Raw genomic sequence first — 23,696 nt, 5'->3', positions numbered from 1 at the left:
CCAAGTAAAAGTCATCTAAGTACTTCAAAGATACAAGGGATGTTGAAAATTTTGTAAATTTCGTATCAACGATAGTCTCTGTCTTAATAGCCTATTTCCACAGAGATCCATCCACCATCCGTTAACAGGATGGTCCGTAAGGTTTTGCCGTTCCAAGGTTTCCCAGTTAGTCCGACATTAAATTTGAAGGAGTAATGCCCTCTTTCCACACAGTCTATCCGTTGGAAACGGTTGGAATTTTCAACAAATGTGAAATTTCGATTTCCACAGTGCACATCCACCTTCCGATTTCAGCTGATCTGAACAGCCGTGGCTCGTCAAAACGTGAACAATGTCAACAGGTCAACCATCTTTGTTTATGTTTTGATGAGCTATGGCAGTTAAGATCAGCTAAAATTGGAAGGTGGAAGGTTGATGTGCTCTGGGGAAAACAGACTTTCACTTTTTCCAAAAATCCCAACGATTTGTTGGGGATGGACTGCATGGAAAAAGCGTAACATAGTAGTAATAGTAATATATTTGACTTTTTAAAAATTATATTGTGATGGCACCTCAATTTGCAAATCCGCCGCACCTGTTTTAGTTCGGTTACGAATTTTATAGAAACAAAGCAAGGATTGTCATTGTATGATAAAAAATAATTATTTTCTTGGGACTTATTTTTAGCAAGCGCTTTTCGGCTTGCTTTTAAATGGTAAGAAGTGTAAATTATCTAAGTTAAGTTTAAAAGTATTTTTGTTCTTATTACCCCTTAATTTAATGTACTTTTTGTGCAAAACATATTGTGTTGGGACCTTTTTCATCGATATGGCAACTTTGGTCCGGAACACTACTTGTGAAAAGTTTGCTACACTGGTGCCAAGCAGTTGATTCACCAGAGTTGTTCAACAGTTTTGTAGGTCAGTTTCCATCACTGCCTCTGAAATAAGTTGAATTTGTTATATTTGGCTACTAATGATTTTTTGACTAGATTCAGCAGTGCCTGCTGAAAATTTTCAGTATAGAACATCTGACCGAAATTCAGTATATTGCTGCTGAATTTTCATCAATTCAGAATATCAGATGGCTGGGACAAATATCAATTATATCGATATATCGATATTTCAAAGCGATATATTCTTTTATAGCGTATTTCCACAGAGATCCATCCACCATCCGTGGAAGGGTTGTTCCATAAGGCTTTGCCGTTCCAAAAACTTACCGCCGTTTTAATTTGACGGACTTTGACGGTGTAATTTATAAAATAGTTTGCATATGTTTCTGCGGTCAACGCTCTTACCACGCAGTCCATCCCTAAAAAACCGTTGGGCTTTTTGAAAACAGTGAAACTCCGGTTTCCACAGAGCACGACCACCGTCCATCTTCCGATTTCAGCTCGGAGATTCACATTTGTTGAAAATTCCAGCCGTTTCCAACGGATGGACTGTGTGGAAAGAGAGCATTAGTCCGTCAAATTTTACGGCGGACTAACTGGGAAGTTTTTGGAACGTCATAACCCTATGGACCATCCCTTCAACGGATGGTGGAAGGTGGATGGATCTCTGTGAAAATACGCTATAAAAGAATATAGCGCTTTGAAATATCGATATATCGATATAATTGATATTTGTCCCAGCCGTCTGATATTCTGAATTGATGAAAATTTAGCAGCAATATACTGAATTTCGGTCAGCTGTTCTATACTGAAAATTTTCAGCAGGCACTGCTGAATCTAGTCAAAAAATCATTAGTAGCCAAATATAACAAATTCTACTTATTTCAGAGGCAGTGATGGAAACTGACCTACAATACTGTCGAACTACTCTGGTGAATCAACTGCTTGGCACTAGAGGTGCAAACTTTTCACAAGTAGTGTTCGGGACCAAAGTTGCCAAAGTCGATGAAAAAGGTCCCAACACAACATGTTTTGCACAAAAAGTACATTAAATTAAGGGGTTATAAGAACAAAAATACTTTTAAACTTAACTTAGATAATTTACACTTCTTACAATATAAAAGCAAACCGAAAAGCGCTTGCTAAAAATAAGTCCCAAAATAATAGCCTGATTCCATTGGCGCATTAAAACGCATTTAGCCTAATGCGCATTTATTTACACAGGGAATCCCATAAGGCTAAATGCCGCATTTAAAATAAATGCGATTTTTAAATGCGATTAAAAACCATTCGCCCCGAACATTTTTAGAAAAAATACCGGTAAATACCGATGTTGAACGATATTTTGTTCGTGCCACCACTACAACAGCTGTGTTCTATATGCAAGGTTGGCGCAATTTCTGATGTCTTTTGAATATAAAATCTATTTTGTATAAAAATGACTGAAACCTAGAGCGCACGCTGCAAATTCTGCTCGCAGTACCACAATGCATTACTGCTGGATCTCTGGCATGAAATAAGTCCCACATATACGAGGATCCTTGCCCTTTATAGAAACTGTGGTGGTCTACATTGCAAACCCGTTATAACAACGCAATCAGCTTCTCTCCCTTGTCGTTCAAGTTGGCAAATGCCTCGGTCGCATTATGGATGTCCTGCTGAGCATTTCAGAGTTTAGTAAACTCACTCATGTTCATTAATTTTGATTAATTTCTTTTGGATTTGCCAAAATGCTAAAGTAAACAAACCCAGATCAGCTGCTCGTGCCACTCACATGTCGGAGTAGCATTAACTAAATGCTAATGCGCCAATGGAATCAGGCACATTTAAAAAGTCCACTAATGCGGCAATGGAATCAGGCTATAAGTCATACAATGATATAAAATTCGTACCAAAACTAGAACAGGAGCGGAGGATTTGCAAATTGAGGTGCCATCACAAAATAATTTTTAAAAAGTCAAATATGTTACTATTAACCCCATCTGTTATGCAACAATGTTAACATTTTTAAGTGGTTATAATTTTTTATGATTTGTTGAATCCAGTACTTAAATGTGTGTTAAAATGAACTAAATCCGGTTTCTAATTTTTTTCCAGGAATAAAATATGCAAAAATAAGAAATATTTTCCGACTTTGTTTTGGAATAACTATATATTTTAAAAACCCTTAAAATTGTATTTTTAGTTGGTTAAAAAGATCAATCTCTTAAAAAGATATTCAGCTTTATTTCGGCTTCGTAGCTGTACAGGAAAAGAAATGACAGATTTTTGGCCAAAAAATTAGATTGCTGGCCCACTGTGAAATGGATGTAGTGGTTAAACTTGTGTTTATTAAAAAATAAACAACAAATATAAGTTTATATAAAATGGTTGGCGAATAAATAAATAAATAAATTCCACCGAGGGGTCATTGGCAAAATAGTCTGTTTTTTTCCAGCTAGCAATTTCCTTCCTTCGGTCCTAAAGACGAGTTTAGTGAACCAGGCGCCATCTATTGGAGTGTGATGGCGGCGGGTAAGCAAAATTAACGGATATAAGGCCAAATTAAAAAAATTTTTTTTTGAAGACGCTCAATCCTGTTAACATGATATGCTGCCGTGGGACTCCATAGAAAGACAGCATATTTTACTTTTGACGGACGTATGCCGAACATAGTGCTTACTTTGTGTACGGTTCAAATTGAGTGATATTTCGCCTCACAAACCCAAGCTTGGCATAAGAGTTGGGAATAATATTATTTATATATTTGGCAAAGTTAAATTTGCTATCGAATAATATTCCAAGGGCCAATGATTCCTCTTGTTGTGACAAACCCTGCATATATAATATATACGATATTGGGACAGTAAGCAGGCTTTTGCTGTACCTGACATTTGTTTAAGCACCAACCATACAACAACCATTTCATACAACGCATTTGGACACAAAAAAACGGACCGCGGAAGGTCCCCCGTGCTCACAGCAGCAGGTCCATGCACTTCGTGTGCGTTCGGGTTTTTTGCTCTCTCATTCTTATTCTCATTTTTATGCTCGCGCACTCATTGCACGAGTTCAGTCGATCAGTCGCAGAGAGGCGCTTTTTGAAGAAGGCTGCCCTGAGCTTGAATTCGTCTTTGTATGTATGCGTGATCATGCATTCTCATACATGGGAGCATGTGTGCGTTTATTTCATTTCGGCGCATCAAGAATATTTTGTCTTTTGCCACTTTTCAAACTTGGTACCCTAAGAATATGGGCGTATTTACTATTGGGTTATGATATAAATATGAATATTTTATGTTGTAATATATTTTTTAATATTTCAGCATACATTTTATTTTTGTTTACAAATTCAAATAAGTGGTAGCAGTTAAATGTTTTACATATATGTATGTATTCGAATTTATAGAATTCAGTCCACTGAGATGGGAACAAGGCATATCGCAGTCGTGTCTGTTGAAACACCGACTGCTCTTCGGTGGTTGAGAAAACTTCAAACTAAATCAGCTCTTGTGGATGTTTTGCGAGCGGTTGGTGCCTGCATACCCTACCGACGATTGCTTTTAAGGGGAGTGGGCTTTTAGGACACTTGTTTTAAGTGTTATGTTTAGTGATCTTTGGTTGATTTATTTTTTAATGATTCGCAGTGTAACTTTAATTGTCTTTAAACAAGTAATAAATAATAAAATACTTTTTACATTTTTGTAAACGTAAATGGAACAAATATAAAAATCCGCATTTTTTAAATGATAATAATTTTAGATTTTAATTGTACCAATATCTTGGATTATAACAAATTGTTTAAAGACAGTTAATATATATATTTGTTCCATTTACATTGTTCCAACACTGTTTAAATTTAAGTCGGATTGTATTAACTTTGCGTCAGCTGGTGATCGAACGGATCTAAAAAGTTTAATATTGTCAGCATTGAGGAGGTATTCTGATTTTTTTTAAGGAATAGCAAATATCGTGGATGTAAATAAAGAAAAGAGACAAGAAAAGGGACAAGGCCGGCTAGCCAGTCCATCTCATGGTGGGGTTCTTCCCAGCCCTCAGTCCGCACAACAGCCCAGCTGATCGGCCATCTCAGTCCGTCGAAATCATAACAAGACAAAATGAAAACAAAAACAAGAAAGGAAGCGAACTTCGGCTGGCCCTTGCAGCTTTTGCGAAAATTAAATATTCTTGAAAACATTAAAATTATGATTTTTTTGCGTATATGTTTAAAAACATTGAAGCTATGATGATTTGCAGCTTAAGTATTCGATAGTTCCTGTGGTAGCTATATGATATCGTTTTCCCATTTTAAAAAAGTTACATCAAAAATAAAAATTTTTTATATATTTTTATTATTTCCATGGAAGCTATATGATATAGTCGTCCGATTTTAATGAAATTTAAACCGTAATTATGAAATATTTAATATTACTTTATGTCGAAGAACTAAAAAAAAAATTAAAAAACAGCAAAGTTATCATTTTCTTGTATTTATTTTTCCGATTGTTCCTATGGGAGCTATATGATATAGTCGTCCGATTTTATATTTAACCATTACTATATGTCGAAGAACCTAAAAAAAAATTAAAAAACAGCAAAGTTATAATTTTTTTTAATTTATTTTTCGATTGTTCTAATGGGAGCTATATGATATAGTCGTCCGATTTTGTTGAAATGTAAACCGTAATTCCGAAATATTTAACCATTGCTATATGTTGAAGAACTAAAAAGAATTAAACAAGAAAGGAAGCAAACTTCGGCGTGCCGAAGTTCATATACCCTTGCAGCTATTTTAAAAACTTAATACTCTTGAAAACGTTAAAACTATGATTTACTTGCGTGTATGTTTAAAAACATTGAAGCTATGATGATTTTCTGCTTAATTTTTAGATAGTTCCTATGCAAGCTATACGATTGTTCCTATGGGAGCTAAATGCTATAGTCGTCCGATTTTGATGAAATTTAAAACGTAATTCTGAAATATTTAACCAATACTATGTTTTGAAGCACTAAAAAAAAAATTAAAAAAAAAACAAAGTTATAATTTTTTTGTATTTATTTTTATGGGAGCTATATGCTATAGTCGTCCGATTAATTTAAATTTTAAACGTAATTCTGAAATATTTAACCCTTACTATATCTGGAAGCACTAAAAAAAAATTTAAAAAACACCAAAGTTATAATTTTTTTATTTATTTTAATGATTGTTCCTATGGGAGCTATATGCTATAGTCGTCCGATTTTGATAAAATTTAAATCGTAATTCTGAAATAATTAACCATTACAATGTGTCGAAGAACTAAAAAATAAATTAAAAAATAGAAAAGTTATAATTTTTTTAAATTTATTTTTCCGATTGTTCCTATGGGAGCTATATGCTATAGTCGTCCGATCCGGCTCGTTCCGACTTATATACTACCTGCAATAGAAAGACAACTTTTGGGAAAGTTTCATGCAGATAGCTTTAAAACTGAGAGACTAGTTTGCGTAGAAACGGACGGACATGGCTAGATCGACTCACCTAGTGATGCTGATCAAAAATATATATGCTTTATAGGGTCGGAGATGTCTCCTTCACTGCGTTGCAAACTTCTGACTAAAATTATAATACCCTCTGCAAGGGTATAAAAACAGCAAAGTTATAATTTTTTTAAATTTATTTTTCCGATTGTTCCTATGGGAGCTATATGATATAGTCGTCCGATCCGTCTCGTTCCGACTTATATACTACCTGCAATAGAAAGACAACTTTTGGGAAAGTTTCATGGAGATAGCTTTAAAACTCAGAGACTAGTTTGCGTAGAAACGGACGGACAGACTGACAGACGGACATGTCTAGAACGACTCTCCTAGTGATTCTAATCAAGAATATAAATTAGTTATTATAGGTTTATTGCAGTTAGTCCCTCGCTGCAGTCCCGTTGTTGATCGCCGGTTTGGTCGATTTACGTTGGTATGAGGATGGTCGTTCTGCGTAGCTCTTGTGGTAGGTGGACGGTCGTCCGGTACACGTTGATACGGGGATGGTGATTCCTTGTATCTCCTGTAGATAGGTGGCCGGGTGGCCGACTTTCAGCTTTCGTCCACTGAAGAGTTATGACGATTACGCTGGAAGGGTAACTGCCCTCCGTTCACTACCGGCCTAGAGACTCAGTCAGTGTTCAAATAATAAATTGTTTAACGGCGGTTGCCGGAGTTTGTTTTACGAGCGATGTGCTCTTTATTGGATTCAAATCAGAACTGAACTTAAGGGATTGACTTAAAGCTAACAGAGGCTCGCATCGGCTACGAAAATATGCAGTGTTTGCCGTCTGCGCACGAGCATCCGGCTCATTGCATGGTCAGCAATTTGGCCTGAGCGAAGTTTTTTACGTAAACTGTGGTCAACGACTTTGGTTCGGCTGGCCACAGTTAACTACTCCCCCTTCTAAGTTAAGGCCGCCCTCGGCCGATCCTAATTCTGCAATTACTTCTCTTATTTGAATTGCGGATCTTTTTGCTCTACTAAGTCGCTGGTAAGTGAGGCCAATGCAGATGAGCGCGCAGCATATTGCTCCTGCAATAGTTGCTGCGATATGCATTTGGTTGTTGTCGATCTCATTTCTGAACTCCTTGATAAACTCCAAGTTTCGTTCACTCAAGCGGTGAAGGTACGGGAGGCTGAGAACATCTTGGTTGGCAGTAATGTTTAGTAGGGGGGAGCTTGCTGCCCCCGGAGTTCTCTTCTAGGCGTTAGCGTGGTTGATGAAGAGGGTTTCGTTTATCACGGCCTTTTCGTCGAAGGTGATGAGGTGTGTGCCATGTATCCAGACTTCTGTCCCATTGTCCACCCGAACCTTGGCTGACCTGTCGTTGATGATTATGATCCCTTCATCCACGTATGTGATTGGGTGTAGGTCGCTCTGTTGTGTTCGGCAATGCGCCACCCCACCTGCATGCAGTTGTTTGGCGCATGAACTCTCTGACGCCAAACGGCAGAATGTGGCTCCCGGTGTCATGGAGCAGTTTTTAATGGCGTGAATTTCTCCGCCGCATTCCGCTATGATGTTGTCTAGGCAGCATTGTCTCACTATGGGCGACTGAAAAAATGGTTAACTTTTTACATGTTAATTTTATTTTTAGGAAATTTTATGATGAAGTGTAAAACGTTAACGGACTGTAGAATCTTCATGGACGAAACGGAAAAAAGATCCCCTATGGGAGTGTTGGTGGGTTCCTCCAGCCAAACTGATTTTAAGTCTTCGTGGTCTAAAATTCGGACTGACAATATTAATTTTTGCAAGGGTTATTGCAAGCAATAAATTCAGCATTCTGTTTCTAGCAAGTAGCGTCTCATATAAGTGTCCAGTATCTACTTGTGATTTTTTGGCAGATCTCAGAATTTGATTAACGGTAGAGGTTAGCTGATTAATTTGATTTTGAATTTTAGTGTTTATTTGAATTTGCCTATTACTTGACTCAACTAACTTCATTTCGGTAAATCTGATTTTTTCTAAATCGCCGGCGTCCGGTGTCCCTGCTACGACCTTTAGCACTGATCCTAAGAAATCTAAACTCCAATAGTTCATTAGCTGCAACAGTGCTGGTTTCAGGTCCTCAATTGTTCTAGAGGGAATGGGTTGCACGACTGCGAACTTTGAGAACTTTTCGATGCACGTCAGGAAGTATTTCTTGTCCGTTGAAAAGATATAAATGTGTAACATCTCCCCTGCATGGGACGGGATTGGTGACTCGCCGATTTCCTGTTTTTTGGGGTGCCTATCATATTTGGCCCTCGCGCAGGTCTTGCAGTTTTGGACAACTTCGTTGGCTAATTTAGTCATTTTAGGAAAATAATATTCGGAGAGCACCTGCTTGACATTCTCCTGTGCCGATCTGTGTGCCCTATTGTGCTCGGCAGTAATGATTTCCCGTCTCTCCGCAATTGCAAAAACGTCTGTCACTCGGTTTTTGCAATGCCAGAATTTGGTGGCTGGGAATTGCCGGACCAATTTATCCTGTATCATTGCTAGCGTATGCAGATCGCAATGTATGGCATTTACGCCTGTTACCGCCCCAGTACAGCAATTTGAAATTTAATTCTTAATAATTCTTTTCTACAAAATTATCGATGAAAAGAACGATACATTTTAACATCAATCGATGTGCATCCAGGAAGAGAGGCAACTATCGAAAACCAATTGCAGCACGAGCCTCGAAAAGAGAAGAAGATTTTTAAAGCTTTTTTATAATCCAGAATATATTTTAAATATAAATAAATTAACCATCGTTTCAACTAAAATGCTGTTAGAAGCTTAATGGCCGGCTGTAACATTCTTTAAAAAATCTTACTATACGTGTATTGAACGACTAAGTTCCGCGTGTGCAAGAGAAATTACTCTATAGTGAAAAGAAGATAAACTAAAATACTATATGCGTATCGAACAATTAAGTTCCGCGTATACAAATAAAATCATTAACTTGCTACTGATATAGTGACTCCTAGTTGGTTGCGTATATATATATATATATACATACATATATAAGAAAGGTACAGTTCCGCACCAGCAAAGGGAAAAGACACAGCGCAGTTGTACTCGTATACATACAAAATTCCCATATACCGATGCGAATCTTAACTGCGTAGATAAGAGCAAGACAGTTCAGCAGAAAAGAATTTTGAACACATCACGCCGTCTAGATGTGTATCGTTTTCGTGATAAAACTAACTGAAACAAACTGACCACTAAAGCTGTGAGTAGGGGCATAGCGCTCGAAAGTGAATTTCGCTCAACAAGTCAAAGAAAAGATTAAAATTGAATTGACTTTTGAATCAACTACAAGAATACGAAAATGTTCAATCGCGATTACGATAATACCATATGTGGCTTTTGCAAAAAAGATCGAACCGGTAACGACATTATTTGGGTGCAATGTGAAACTAGCAAGACTTGGTACCATTTTGCTTGCGTGCGCGATGAAAGTGACGATAACCTTAAAGGCTGGGCCTGCCCTATTTTCAAGCAAATTACATCCAACAACGCTTTTAAAGATGTAGACACCACCAATAAGGAACCGCAAGGTGCAGCCGCACAGGGCCTAGAAGTTAGCTCATTGGCTCCTAAAAAACAATTAAAAGGTTATCCGGATCCGATGCAGATCGTGGAAAACAACTTGCAGCAAATCAACGTAGCTGAAGTTGAGATCGACAAAACTAGTTTGAATCTATTCAAAGGCCCCAATCATCAACACATCCACTAATGTTCTTATGTTACAGATGCTAGAGGAAAAGCGGGAAGCTGATCAAAAATATATCCAGCAAAAGTATGAAATACTTGCACAGCAGTGTGGCGCTAACATGACGTGACACATACCAATATGGGTCCAACCAGCGCTCAGCTATCAGCACGCCAAATACTTCAAGCAGACTTACCACCCTTTAACGGAAATCCAGACGAGTGGCCAACCTTTATAAGCGATTTTGAGAACAGCACCTCTGTGGCTGGCTTCTCGAATGTGGAAAACATGTTACGCCTCCAAAGATGTCTGAAAGGAAAGGCGTACGACCTAGTGAGGGACAAGCTTTTGTTGCCAACAATGGTCCCCGAGGTCATAAGCACATTAAAGACGTTTTTCGGCCGCCCTGATCAAATTTTGGATCGCCTAATCGACAAAGCAAGGAGAATATCCGTAAACAAGGACAGGCCCTGGCAGTTCGCAACATCTGCGCTACGATGGAAGCATGCAAACTCGACGCTCACATCAACAACCCAGTGCTTGTAAAGGAGTTAGTTGACAAGCTCCCAAATCAATATAAATTGACTTGGGCAATGCACCCAAAAGACGGATCTATTGGAAACGTAAAGGCTTTTAGTGATTGGTTATACAAGATCGCCGAAGCAGCCTCCACCGTGGTTTCAACGCCGTACTCAAAACCAAATAACGTACACACTCACACCAGCTACAACACCGGACGGCCCCAACACATCGAATTGGATGAACACAGCTCTGAGAACACGCCTTGCTTCAAATGCCAAAGTACACAGCATAAAGTCGCACAGTGTGAAGGGTTTGTAATCTCCCCTATGAGGAAAAGCAGCTAATTGTTCGTGACAATCGACTTTGCTTTAAGTGCCTTAAAGTCCACGGAAGAAGATGCTTCTCAACTAGGCCGTGTGGGATTGGAGGATGTGAATCAAGACATCACCCTCTGCTCCATAAAGGTAGCCAGACTAACAAGTCCCCTGACGGACAGCAATATTTTCGAATTGTGCCCATAAAAGTTTATTGCAGCAATGTTATCATTGACACTTTCGCCTTTTTAGACGAGGGATCTTCGGTGACACTCATAGACGAATCATTCTTCAAGCGCTTTAACTTACGCGGCACTCTTGACCCAATATGTATGCAGTGGACTAATAAAACCACCAGAATGGAAAGGATCTCTGTGCGCTTTAATATTCGAATCTCAGGAACAGACGACAAAAAGTCATACTGGCTAAAAACCGTTCACACAGTCAAAAATTTGGGCCTACCAAGACAAACTGTCAACGTAAGTGAGTTAACCGCCAAATACCCACACCTAAATGGAATACCCTTAAAGTTATATTCAAGTGCTGAACCAATGCTTCTGACTGGAACAAATAATTGGAGGCTTGCTGTTCCTCGAAAATTACGAGAAGGAAAGTGGAACGATCCCATTGCGTCGAAGTGTATACTCGGTTGGGGACTACAAGGCAACGCCAAGACCGCATTCTCTATGCACCACTGTCAATGTAATTGGGAAGAAATCGATAAAACCGTTAAAGAGAGCTTTAATGTTGACTCTGTTACTCCAAGGACTCTTCGTTCCATCGATGACGAAAAGGCCCTACAAATATTAGATAGTACTTGCACAAAAGTTGGTGGCCACTATCAAGTTGGTCTCCTATGGCGTCACACCAACCCCATTTTACCAGAAAGCTATAATAGCGCAATGAAGAGATTGGACTGTCTGAAATCAAAAATATCCCGGGAACCTGATTTGTATGACAAGATTGAGCTACAGATCAACAATTTACTTGAGAAGGGTTACGCAGTCGAGATGTCTAGCGCCGAAATGACTATAAAGCATGTGCGCGTTTGGTACCTTCCGATATTTATCACTCACAACCCAAATAAACCAGAAAAGGTTAGGCTTGTATGGGATGCAGCAGCTAAATCTCACGGAAAGTCACTGAACGATTTCATGGTCACAGGTCCTGACCTTTTGCATCCCCTCACTGAAGTTTTAATGGCGTTCCATGCATTGCTCATTACGTACGAGATAAGAACGCGAAGGAGTATAAACTGAAGAGTCCTCGAGCCTTTGAAGCTATTACTGAAGCACACTATGTCGACGACTACATAGACAGTCTGGCCGACGAAACAGAAGCAATCAAGGTTTCTTTAGAGGTTCGGGACATACACGCCGCAGAAGGCTTCAATATAAGGAATTGGGCATCTAACTCCCCCGGCAAAGGAGCTCGGAGATGCAGAGAAAGTCCTTGGTATGTTTTGGGAACCGAAAACTGACATGTTTAAATATTTTTTCAAATTTACACGAATGAAAAGAAACATCCTTTCCGAAGAAGCGATGCCAACCAAACGAGAGGCCCTACAAGTGTTGATGTCTATATTTGACCCATTGGGATTCTTATCCTGTTTCACCATAGGCCTAAAAATTCTGCTACAAGAAATTTGGCGCACGACGTCTTACCGGCACCTCAGCTTTTATTTTGGGAAAAATGGAAGGGCTTGCTTTCCCAAGCCGCAACAGTTCAGGTCCACGACATTACTCGCCATTACTCCATATCGCAGACTTCACCGAACAACACACCTTTGTGGATGCCAGCGAGTTCGGATATGCAGCCGTCTGCTATTTTCGTATAAGAAAAGGAGATGACATCACTATATCATTGGTCGCAGCAAAAAAGCAAAGTGGCACCTCTTAAGCCGCTTTCCATACCCCGAATGGAACTACTTGCCGCTTTGACTGGCGCGCGCTTATCTCAGAAAGTCCGTAACACACGTAACATAAAGGCCGATGAACACATATATTGGACGGACTCAAGGACTGTTATTTCATGGCTGACAATGGATCCGCGAAATTTTTACGCCTTTGTCATGCACCTTGTTGGAGAAATCATGGAGACTACGAATGCCAGTCAATGGCATTGGGTTTCAACGAAGCTAAATGTAGCAGATATGGCCACGAAATTCACATCCAAGCCCAATCCTGAAGAATGGGTAAATGGGCCACACTTTCTCCGACAGTCAAGGGACCAATGGCCCAAACAACCCGATGTATGCAACTTTCCAAATGTTAAATGTGACGAGATCCGAAGAACTGTATTGGTAATGAGAAGGACCAGCGTAAAAGCGATACCGTTAAACGTTGAGTGTTTTTCAGATTGGAAGCGCTTGTACAGGGCAACCGCTACTTTCTTATTAGACGTAGGAATTCTTCAAGCTAGATGCAAAGCTGAAAAAATAACAAGACACCTTTCGATTGAGCAACTAACGTCGGCAAAAAACATTCTTTTCAGGAAAGCGCAGCCGGATGGCTTCAAAACAGAACTTGACACCCTTCAATCAAGCCAAAACATAACAAAACCAAGCGCGTTAATCGGCTTCAACGTATACATTGATGATGCGGGCATAATGCGTACTCAAGGGCGGGCGGATTCTATAAATCAAAACAGGGACCAGATCGTACTGCCAAAGCATAACCACATCACACATCTTGTAGTAAAGGACTTTCACGAGAAAAACCACCATATGCTTCACGAGGGCACCATTAATCTGATACGAAGTATGTACTTTATCCCTCAGTTGCGAATCGTATACAAATTGGTTCGAAAATCGTTTCAAATATGCAAGAATAATTCTGCAATCCCGGAACCACCACAGATGGCGTTACTCCTTCCAGCCAGAATTGCTAGTTTCGAAAGGCCATTACTGGTAACTGTAGGCCGACATAAGGAGAAGCGCTGGGGCGTTATTTTTACATGCCTCACTCTACGTGCCGTCCATATAGAAATAGCCTATAGCCTTGACACTAGCTCATGTGAAATGTGCCTAACTAACTTTATGTCCCGCCGCGGGACACCAAGGGAAATATTTTCGGACAATGGCACAAATTTTAGAGCAACAGAGAAGATCGTCAAGGAGGAGCTAAAGAACATTGACTTCGAGAAACTTGTACGACCAGATCAGATGGCGCTTCAATCCACCAGCCGCTCCGCACATGGGCGGAGCCTGGGAGCGCCTAATTCGTTCCATTCAACTGGTTATAAAGTCAATTTCTCCGAACTCCAACTACAACGACGAAAGCCTAAGGAATGCATTATTAAGTGCAGAATACGTAATTAACTCCCGCCCTTTGACCTTTGTATCATTAGAGGCAGAAGACGATGACTCATTGACGCCTAACCATTTACTGTTGGGATCGGCAAATGGCTACAAACCAACAGTCACAACTGACTTGAACCCAAGACAACGCTGGTGCCAGGCTCAAGAATTAGCTGATCTATTCTGGAAAAGGTGGGTGAAGGAGTATATGCCAATTGTCACTAGGCGGTCCAAATGGTTCCCAAAACGATCCCCGTTGGCCGTTGGAGGAACCTAGGAACCTTTGGCTCAAGGGACGTATTACAGAAGTAACCACAGCTAAAGATGGTCAGGTCTGATCTGCTACAATAAAAACTCAACATGGAATTATGGTCCGGCCAGCAACAAAAATAGCTGTACTAGACGTTTTACCGAAATCAAAGTAAACCCTTGTAGCTGTTTACGTAGGGGGAATGTTACCGCCCCAGTACAGCAATTTGAAATTTAATTCTTATTAATTATTTTCTACAAAATGATCGATGGAAAGAACGATACATTTTAACATCAATCGATGTGCATCCAGGAAGAGAGGCAACTATCGAAAACCAATTGCAGCACGAGCCTCGAGAAGAGAAAAGATTTTTTAAAGCTTTTTTATAATCCAGAATATATTTTAAATATAAATAAATTAACCATCGTTTCAACTAAAATGCTGTTAGAAGCTTCGTTTTAATGGCCGGCTGTAACAACGCCCTTGGGGACTATGGTGTCCGCGAGTTCCTCAAGCAGAGACTCCATGCACGTGAAGTCAATGTTGTGCCGTCTCTTATTTCCAAAGAGCACGAAGCTGCTCTTCCTCCAGAGTTATCTGGTTCTGAAAGCAATTCAACGGCATCACCGTTGCTTCGATGGTGAGTGTGAGCGAGACTTCCCTGTGGATAGTGGCCGCACACGAATAAGCTTCTTCCGCCTCCACAACGTTAAGTTTCTGTCTGGAGAGGGCATCCGCGACGAGATTCTCCTTGCCGGGCTTATAAAACATTTTAGCGCCGGACTCGTCGATGCGAGCTTTCCATCGTTTGCGTTTCGCATTCGGATTGGATTCCGATACTGCGAATGTTAATGTTTATATCTTTTACTGCATATAGGTAAATAGTTTCGCAGCTTGGCCAGTGCGCAAATTATGGCTAAGAGTTCCCTCTCGTTTGTGGCGTAGTTGATCTCCCTGTCTTTTAATGTCCTTGAGATCATTGTTATTGGACGACCCTCTTGGGACAATACTGCGCCAATGCCATAGCCGGAGGCATCTGTCGTTAGATCAGTCGTTAGTCGGGGTATCTTAGCATCACGTCGTCGGACGCCAAGATATTTCGTAGTTTCTGGAACGCTTGTTGTTGCGCCTCAGAAAACTGAACCGGAATGTTTCGTGACCTTTGTCTACTAACTGTTCCGTTTTCCCCCTTCAAGATGTCCGATATAGGCTTCGCTATTGCTGCAAAGTCCTTAATGAAACATCGATAATAGCTGGCTAGGCCTAGAAATGATCGTACCTCAAAAACACTTTTGGGTTCCGGAAATTCTTTTATAGCCTTTACCTTTTCTGGGTCTGTTGTGGCACCTTTACAAGTGACTATAAACCCAAGGAAGCTTACACTTTTCTTAAAAAAGCTAGATTTTTCTCCCGATACTCTCATGTTCGCATCGTACAGGCTCTAAGAACCCAATCTACGTGCTTGATATGAGAGTTTTCATCTTTTGAAAAAATGATTACGTCGTCAACGTAAACATAGCAGAACTTGCCGATCTGTTCCCGTAGGATGTCGTCGATGGCCCTCTGAAAAACGCTGCCTGCATTTTTGAGGCCAAACGGTAATCTGCGGAATTCATATTTTCCCCCCATTTACTGAGAAAGAAGTTTTTTTTTGTCGCGTTCCGCGAGTATGATTTGGTGATAGCCAGACTTGAGGTCCAGCGTTAGGAAATATTTAGCATTAGCTAGGTTGCCTAATATCATGCTTATATTTCGCATGGGATATTTGTCGGACACGGTTATTTCGTTTAATTTGCGAAAGTCAATAACTAGTCGCATTTTTCGGTTTCCAAGCTCATCGGTCCCTTTTTTATCCACAACCCATATCGGATTGTTGTAAGGGGATACCGACTTCTGAATTATCCCATTTTTAAGCAGATCCTCAATCTCTTTGTTGACGAAATCCGCTGCTCCCATGAGGTACGGGTATAACTTCGCGTATATGGGCTCCTCACTAACCGTTCTGATGGTAGCTACCACCGGTGTGTTGTAAGGTAAAGCCTCATTAGGGTCTGCAAAAGCCCTTTTCCTGGTCTTTAGCATTTCTAAGAACGCGTTTTTTGCGAATGGCGGTGCATCTGAGCAATCCACGTTGGTAAAGTTTACGTCAGAGCACGTATGGAAATCAATCTGCTCTACTTCAGTGCCCCATTTTAGGTGGCCGGAAGCTAGGCAGAGTGACGCCCCTGCCTGTTTTAATAGGTCGAGGCCGATTATTCCATCAAAGGTAGTCAAGTCTGGTAGTATGAAAAAGGTGGCCTTAAGATTGAATATTGAAACGAAGCATTTATTCGTGATAGTTGTACCCCCATGAATTGAATGAATGGTAAATGGGGAGTCTACTGGGCGAACGCCTTTTAATCCTTTGTGAGGTCGGATGAAATTTTTTCGATGCGCCCGTGTCGATAAGGAATCTCATGTTAGTCCCCGCTACTCTTCGTCTGATGACGGGCAGCAGTGGATCTTGCCCTAAAAAATTTATTATATCAGAGTCATACTCTGAGATGGCGTCATCATCGATTTTGGCCGCTGCGCTGGAAGCTGCGGCGGTGTATTTTTCTTCAGTTTCGCCCGCGCTCTGCGCGACTTGGTTAACTCTCTGCTTTTTAATGGGGCCTGAACGATCGGACACGGCCGGCTCTTGCGCCTTTGGATATTGTTTTTTATCCCTATCCTCCTGGCTTCTTGCAAATGAGGCCGCGATGAATACTCGAAGAGCATCATCCCGGAATTTTTCACACAGGAATTCGGCCGCCGAAGCGTCGTGCGACATGGTGGCCTTGTTTGTGAGGAGGGTCAGTTTTTTCTCCACCTCGTCATAATATTGCAGCAGTGAAAGATTTCCCTGCCTGAGGGTGCCCATCTCCTGCTCTATGACATGCATTGAGTATTGGGGTTGAGGCGTGGAGCTGCCCCTCACTCTCGGACTCTGAGTCGCTTGAGAATTGTTTATTGTTTCTATATTCGAAAAACGGATTACTCATGGGCAGTTGGATCTGGTCGCAGAGAGATTCGCGCGCATAAGCCAAAGCGCTGCACAACAAAGACAAAGTCGAAAGACTTTGAGGTCGAATTTCCTTTTGATACGCGGGACAATAAAAACACCAACAATGTCTGCAGGGTGACAGAATGTGCGGCCGCTGCACAAAATTATATTTAGTATACAGTGAGAAGAAACGAAAAAAGACCTCTGAGATGGCCGGCGAAATAGCGATGAGCCGTTACACAGGAAGAAAAATTATGGGGCATAATTTTAACTAATAAATTTATTATGTTGTTAAAAAATTTCGCATTGAAAATTTTAGCTTTTGTATTTTGTTTGTTTAAGATAACTAACCTAATAACTGTTAAATTATAAATTAGAAAATTATGAATACTGAGATTTTCCAAAAAAACTCACTTCACACTCGTTATTTATATATTTTAAATTCTTTCGCTTTGTTGCTGTAGGAGACAGAATTCAATGCTTGTCCTCCCTGACACTTTGCAGTTACATACATTTTTTTTGAAGACATAAAAGTTTTGGCCGAAGGGCCCACTGACATGCTTGGTGAATTGTGTGTTCGTTTTTTCCAAAAAATTGTTTTATTTATCCAGTGGGAATCTAGTAACCACTTAGTTGAGCGCTAATTAGTTATTATAGGTTTATTGCAGTTAGTCCCTCGCTGCAGTCCCGTTGTTGATCGCCGGTTTGGTCGATTTACGTTGGTATGAGGATGGTGGTTCTGCGTAGCTCTTGTAGGTAGGTGGACGGTCGTCCGGTTTACGTTGATACGGGGGTGGTGATTCTTTGTATCTCCTGTAGGTAGGTGGCCGGTTGGCCGACGGTCAGCTTTCGTCCACTGTAGAGTTATGACGATTACGCTGGAAGGGTAACTGCCCTCCGTTCACTACCGGCCTAGAGACTCAGTCAGTGTTCAAATAATAAATTGTTTAACGGCGGTTGCCGGAGTTTGTTTTACGAGCGATGTGCTCTTTATTGGATTCAAATCAGAACTGAACTTAAGGGATTGACTTAAAGCTAACAGAGGCTCGCAGCGGCCACGCAAATATGCAGTGTTTGCCGTCTGCGCACGAGCATCCGGCTCATTGCATGGTCAGCAATTTGGCCGGAGCGCAGTTGTTTACGTAAACTGTGGTCAACGACTTTGGTTCGGCTGGCCACAGTTAACTTATATATACTTTATAGGGTCGGAGATGTCTCCTTCACTGCGTTGCAAACTTCTGACTGAAATTATATTACCCTCTGCACGGGTATAATAAAATGTAAACAAAAATAAAATAAATAATGTTACAAATTGGACGTTACTAGAACAAATTGGAGTATAGGTGATGTACTCCGACACCCCCACCCTACCTGAGATCTGGCATACATCCTTCGCCAAATCTTCCTTCCGCTGGCTTCCGTCAGCCTACTCCAGGGTCAGTCTCATTTCCCCTCCCCATAGACGAACACTTAGCACATCATCTTCACGTTACAATTTATTAATCTTCATTTCTTGCATTAAATATCTTCAGTTAATTTATTGTCATTTATTTGTTTCCCCTTGCTACAGTTGCGATGCCAAATTCATTTGAATTTTGGTCACACGATTACGAACATATAAATATTGATTAATTCATAACTATACAATTAAATTACTCTACCTATTTGGAGCTAGGGGTTAAATATTGAGATTATTTTATCTCGAGATTTGTAAAGTTATTTATATGAGATTTTTTTTTCTCTACATTCGCATATAGTTGTGTATGTGATTTACTTTACTCGTTATTTTACATATCAACTGTTGCGAGACCTCCGAAAATTTACATAAGGTTTTGTTTTGTTTATGTAAATGTATATTCTTTTCTTTCTTTAATTCTAATTATATCAAATTTTATCTTTTACTTATAGGTACTGCATATAATATTTAGAAATGGTATATATGGATAATGGATATGAATCGGTAAAACAGAAGCTTGCTTAATTTTTGTCTGAAGCCTGTAGACACCACAGAATGCCTTTAATATCGTTGTGAGTTTTAGAGGTAGCAAATCCTCCTTCTGAATCGTCGAAAAATAAAAAAAAAAATGGGCAGCAAAGGGTTACGCTGTTCTAATGCGGCCAGTTTCAGAGAATTCGCAGACGGTGACTAAGTGTGGACTAACTCACGCACGTATGAGTTAAAATCCATAGAGTTAGAAAACAGCTTTGCAAATACTTGCTTATGCAGAACCTGGTTTGGGAACAGTTTAAGCAACAGATATGAAGATCCCACGAGCTCCCAAACGCTAGCTATCCTAAAAGCATTGTCAAGGGCCGGCAGCAATGATACTGACAAGTACATCCGTTGTAAGAGTTCGATGTCATCAAATCCAAAGAGTGCGCAGAACTCACGAAACGCAGGTGCTTAAAAGTCCTAGTTCGGAATATTTACGTTCCTAACTGCACGTTTTTAGCCGATATTTGGCCAATGTTTTTTCGGTGCTAAGTCTTGGCGATCTTTTTTCTGTGAACCAGTGGCGTAGTCGAAAGAGACGGGAGGCTTAGGAGATTAACGCTCCCCCAGACAGCAAATTGAATACAGAGTAGATATAAGCCATTATTTAAAAGTTCAGAAAACATTTAACCACTGTGGATATCGATATGTCGATTTTTTTTTTTACTATATTTTCTCAAATACCAAACTGATTTCATTTTAAACAGAATCTGTTATCGATACGATATTAAATAATAATGTTCTAATGTTGTGCAACTAATAATTTTGCCAACCAGTCGGATCCCCACCGCTGGGCCCCATTTTACTTTTTTCCTGCCTGCGAAGAATAACACCATGGAGTTTATGGCAAACTTATTATTGCACGCATTATAAAGCTACCTGTATTTCTTCGTGAAAACAACATACCTCAGCTGGGGTTTCTCCATGTAGACATGGAAATTCTTTCGGGATCCCCTCAACTGTTCAATATTCTCCTGTCAAATATCGATGAGCATTTTAAACGTCCACCTTAGCTTGCTACTGGACGTTGATGTATAATCGACTATAATATTAAATTCAACTAATTATTATAAATTTATGCAACCTGTTGCATAAATTGTTCTTTGTCAGTATTGTTTACGTTTTCATAGTAAGTGCTGAATTTTTTACTCCCAAAGGAAGAATTAAGAGTCGAGCCGAAAAAAAACATGGATTAACTACCGCATGAATAAAGTCCGTAAATTTCGTATTAGAATTTTCCTAAAATATTCCACCTCTGCTGTTCCTTTCTTTTGCTGTTTTATCCAGTAGATTTAGTATATATTGATCCAATCACTAAATAACTGTCATTTTAAATTAATATTTAGAGTATTTATTAAGGGAACCATGAGAAGACGGTGAAAAAGTGAATCTACAATTCACACTGCCACCGCCTACCGTCTACCGTCAATGTCGTCTTGCTCCGAGTGCTCAAAACAAAGTGAAATTCAAAAGACGGTGGCAGCGTGATTTTGAGTTTCACTTTTACATCGTCTTCCCTTCGTTCCCCCGAAAAATACTGAATTTCGAATTGGCAGTTAAAGAGGTTGCGCTCATATGAAAGGTAAACCAGGCGATTAATGGTCCAGTCCCACAGAGCCCATCCTAGCGAAACGGTTGGGATTTTTAATGGATGGTAGACTTTTAACGCCGTGGATTAGTTGTTAAATGGTTATCTGAACTTTTAAATAATGGCATATATAAACTATGTATTCAAATTGCTGTCTGGGCGAGTGTTAACCCCCAAATCCCCACTTTTCGACCACACCTCTGGTTAACAGGAACAAAGATGGCCGCCATGTCAATTCACATTCTTTCGCACCGAGAATTAAGAGTTGCACCAAAAAAACATCGGCTAATAGGGTATTTCCACAGAGATCCATCCACCTTCCACCATCCGTTGAAGGGTGCATCCCACCATCCGGATGGTGGAAGGTGGATGAATCTCTGTGGAAATACCCTATTATTGACAGAAAGTTTCATTAAAATGATAACCACAGTTTCTGAGAAAATCGTCTAATAGCGTCTGCACACCGACGGTTAAAAGAATTGTAGCGAAAAAGTTGATGCCAGGCATACGCTAAACCTAAAAAGAAGTAGAAAAGAACACAAAATTAAATTTCCCGCCAACAAAATGGGTGTTAACGCAAAACTAAATACAGATTTGATATTCTCAAGTGGAAAGTTTTTTTTTCTGCTAACGATTTATCCATGATGATGTTGTCCTATGATGTATGATATGGTGACCACCCATTCCAATCATTTCTGCTAGATTTCCCCATAAATATGAGTGGCCCACGAAAGATTTGCGTTTTAAAATCGCTATAACACCACTTCGTTTATATGGCTGTTTCAGCTGGCTTTACATTAGCCCATTCGGACGACCCAATTTTTAAACACAGTTTCAATGGTATGGCCCTCAATGGCCCTGATGGCAATTTCAATCTCGTGCTTTTGGTGGTTGGCGTAACACTTATCCTTGACGGCACCCCACAAAAAATAGTCCAATGGGGTCCAATCGCAGCTGCGAGGCGGCCGTTTCGGCTGATTATGCGATTTTCGAACGTACCGCGCAAAAGATCGATTGCGACGTTGGCTGTGTAGCGCCGTCCTTCTTCTTCCATTCGGGGAAAGAAAAAGTCTTCCAACATGCCGCGATAGCGGACACCATTAACTGTTACGGCGGCTCCTTCCTCGAGTTCAAAGAAAAACGGCCCAAGGATGCCACAGTCACTTGTTATGGATGCATTGGCTTCTCCAAGACGACGTGTGGATTTTCAGAACCCCAAATGCGACAGTTTTGCTTATTAACATAACCACCGAGGTGGAAATGGGCCTCATCAGAAAAAACGATTTTTCGGTTAAAATGGTGATTTTCGACTAAGCGCTGCTGAGCCCATTCCGCCCATTAATTTTACACATTCACTTTGTGATATGCCTTTATTCCTGTGTGTGACATTTAACTATTTTGCACCCTCAGTGCACCGCAATCTTTTTTCAATTTTTAATGAATGATGATTTTATCTTAAACTTAAACTGCACATGGTTCATATAGGCTGCCCTGGTTTAACGCTCGTGAGCTGCAATCAATTCCAGTATTGGTAAACGTGGGTGTAGGGGTGAGATTGGTTGCTTCTTTAATTTTGAATAGGAGGAAACCGATTCCTACGTAGGAATGCGAAAATAAATAAATCCGATATAATATTGGGTTTTGGCGCGACGTTTATTAGAACTTGTATATAGGAACTAACATAAGCTTTACTTGTTTAGAGCGGCGAATAAAGAAGAAAGCACTGGCAGAAAACACAAACGCCTACTTGGCGTGAACAGTTGGCATGCTTGATATCACTTGTGAGGATATCCAATCAGCTATCCTTGACTTTAATGATTCTAATAACCCAGATATTGATGGAATTTCATAATTTTTTCTTAAACATTGCATATCTATGTGGGATTTGGTTTTGATTTTATTTATTTGATAATAGTAGATGATAGTAGAAATGATAACAGTTGCGTTGTATACAAGATTGTCCCTTGACGCGGGCTCTTGTCGTCACTCATCGTCGTTCTCGTATTCTTCTTATGACTTCTTGATCTCTCTTTGAACTAAATCTTATATTCTTTGCAGCTGCTGATATAAACTCGTTGCAAATGGAATGCGCTTACACACACATTCCCACATCTGTTCTATCCGCGACGCTGAAAATATTTGTTTCCAAATCTCTATCAAAATGTCTTCAACAACATTATCTGACTTTCAAAACGCACGGTCTGTGCACCCCGAATTTTTATTTGTTTCCGTAATATCATTTACCATAATTGTTGTTGAGCGGTTTTTTAATCTATAAACTTTAATATTCCGTTCGCTTCGCGAATGTTTAGTTAAAAATACTAACAAAACTTTTTAAACATTTGTTTTTTTCTGTTTTTGTGATTTTGCAATGTTTTCTTTGTGCTTTGTCCGCCCACGCTGTAGTGTTGTTTTTGTTGTTGGGCTGTGCATGCAAGCCCATGCGCTACGCTCCCGCTCTCTTGCTCTTACGTTCTTTCTCTCTCAAAAGTTCTAAGCGTTCAGTTTCTGCGCTCTTGCGGTACTTTTACTGCTCGCTTACAAATTTTTATTTTTTTTTCTGGTACAGTGGTCTGATTATAAAAAAAAATGGAAAAAAATTAATAATAATAATAAGGGAAGATCAGTTAAGTATGA

General features: G+C 40.0%; 1 protein-coding gene across 1 annotated transcript in view; it reads left to right on the top strand.

Moving 5' to 3' along the window:
* Positions 1-19,414, top strand: part of LOC128263812 (uncharacterized) — a 32,059-nt gene extending 12,645 nt beyond the window's left edge. Inside the window, exon 5 of the mRNA XM_052999069.1 lies at positions 19,387-19,414. Within this exon, the coding sequence (XP_052855029.1) occupies positions 19,387-19,399 (13 nt within the window). The 3' untranslated portion in view covers positions 19,400-19,414. The remainder of the gene's footprint in view (positions 1-19,386) is intronic.
* Positions 19,415-23,696: the final 4,282 nt, after the last annotated feature.

This window comes from Drosophila gunungcola, unplaced genomic scaffold, assembly GCF_025200985.1.
Source record: "Drosophila gunungcola strain Sukarami unplaced genomic scaffold, Dgunungcola_SK_2 000019F, whole genome shotgun sequence".
NCBI classification, from domain to species: domain Eukaryota; kingdom Metazoa; phylum Arthropoda; class Insecta; order Diptera; family Drosophilidae; genus Drosophila; species Drosophila gunungcola.
The sequence above is the reverse complement of the archived record's forward strand: the minus strand, read 5'-3'. Positions and strand labels throughout refer to the sequence as shown.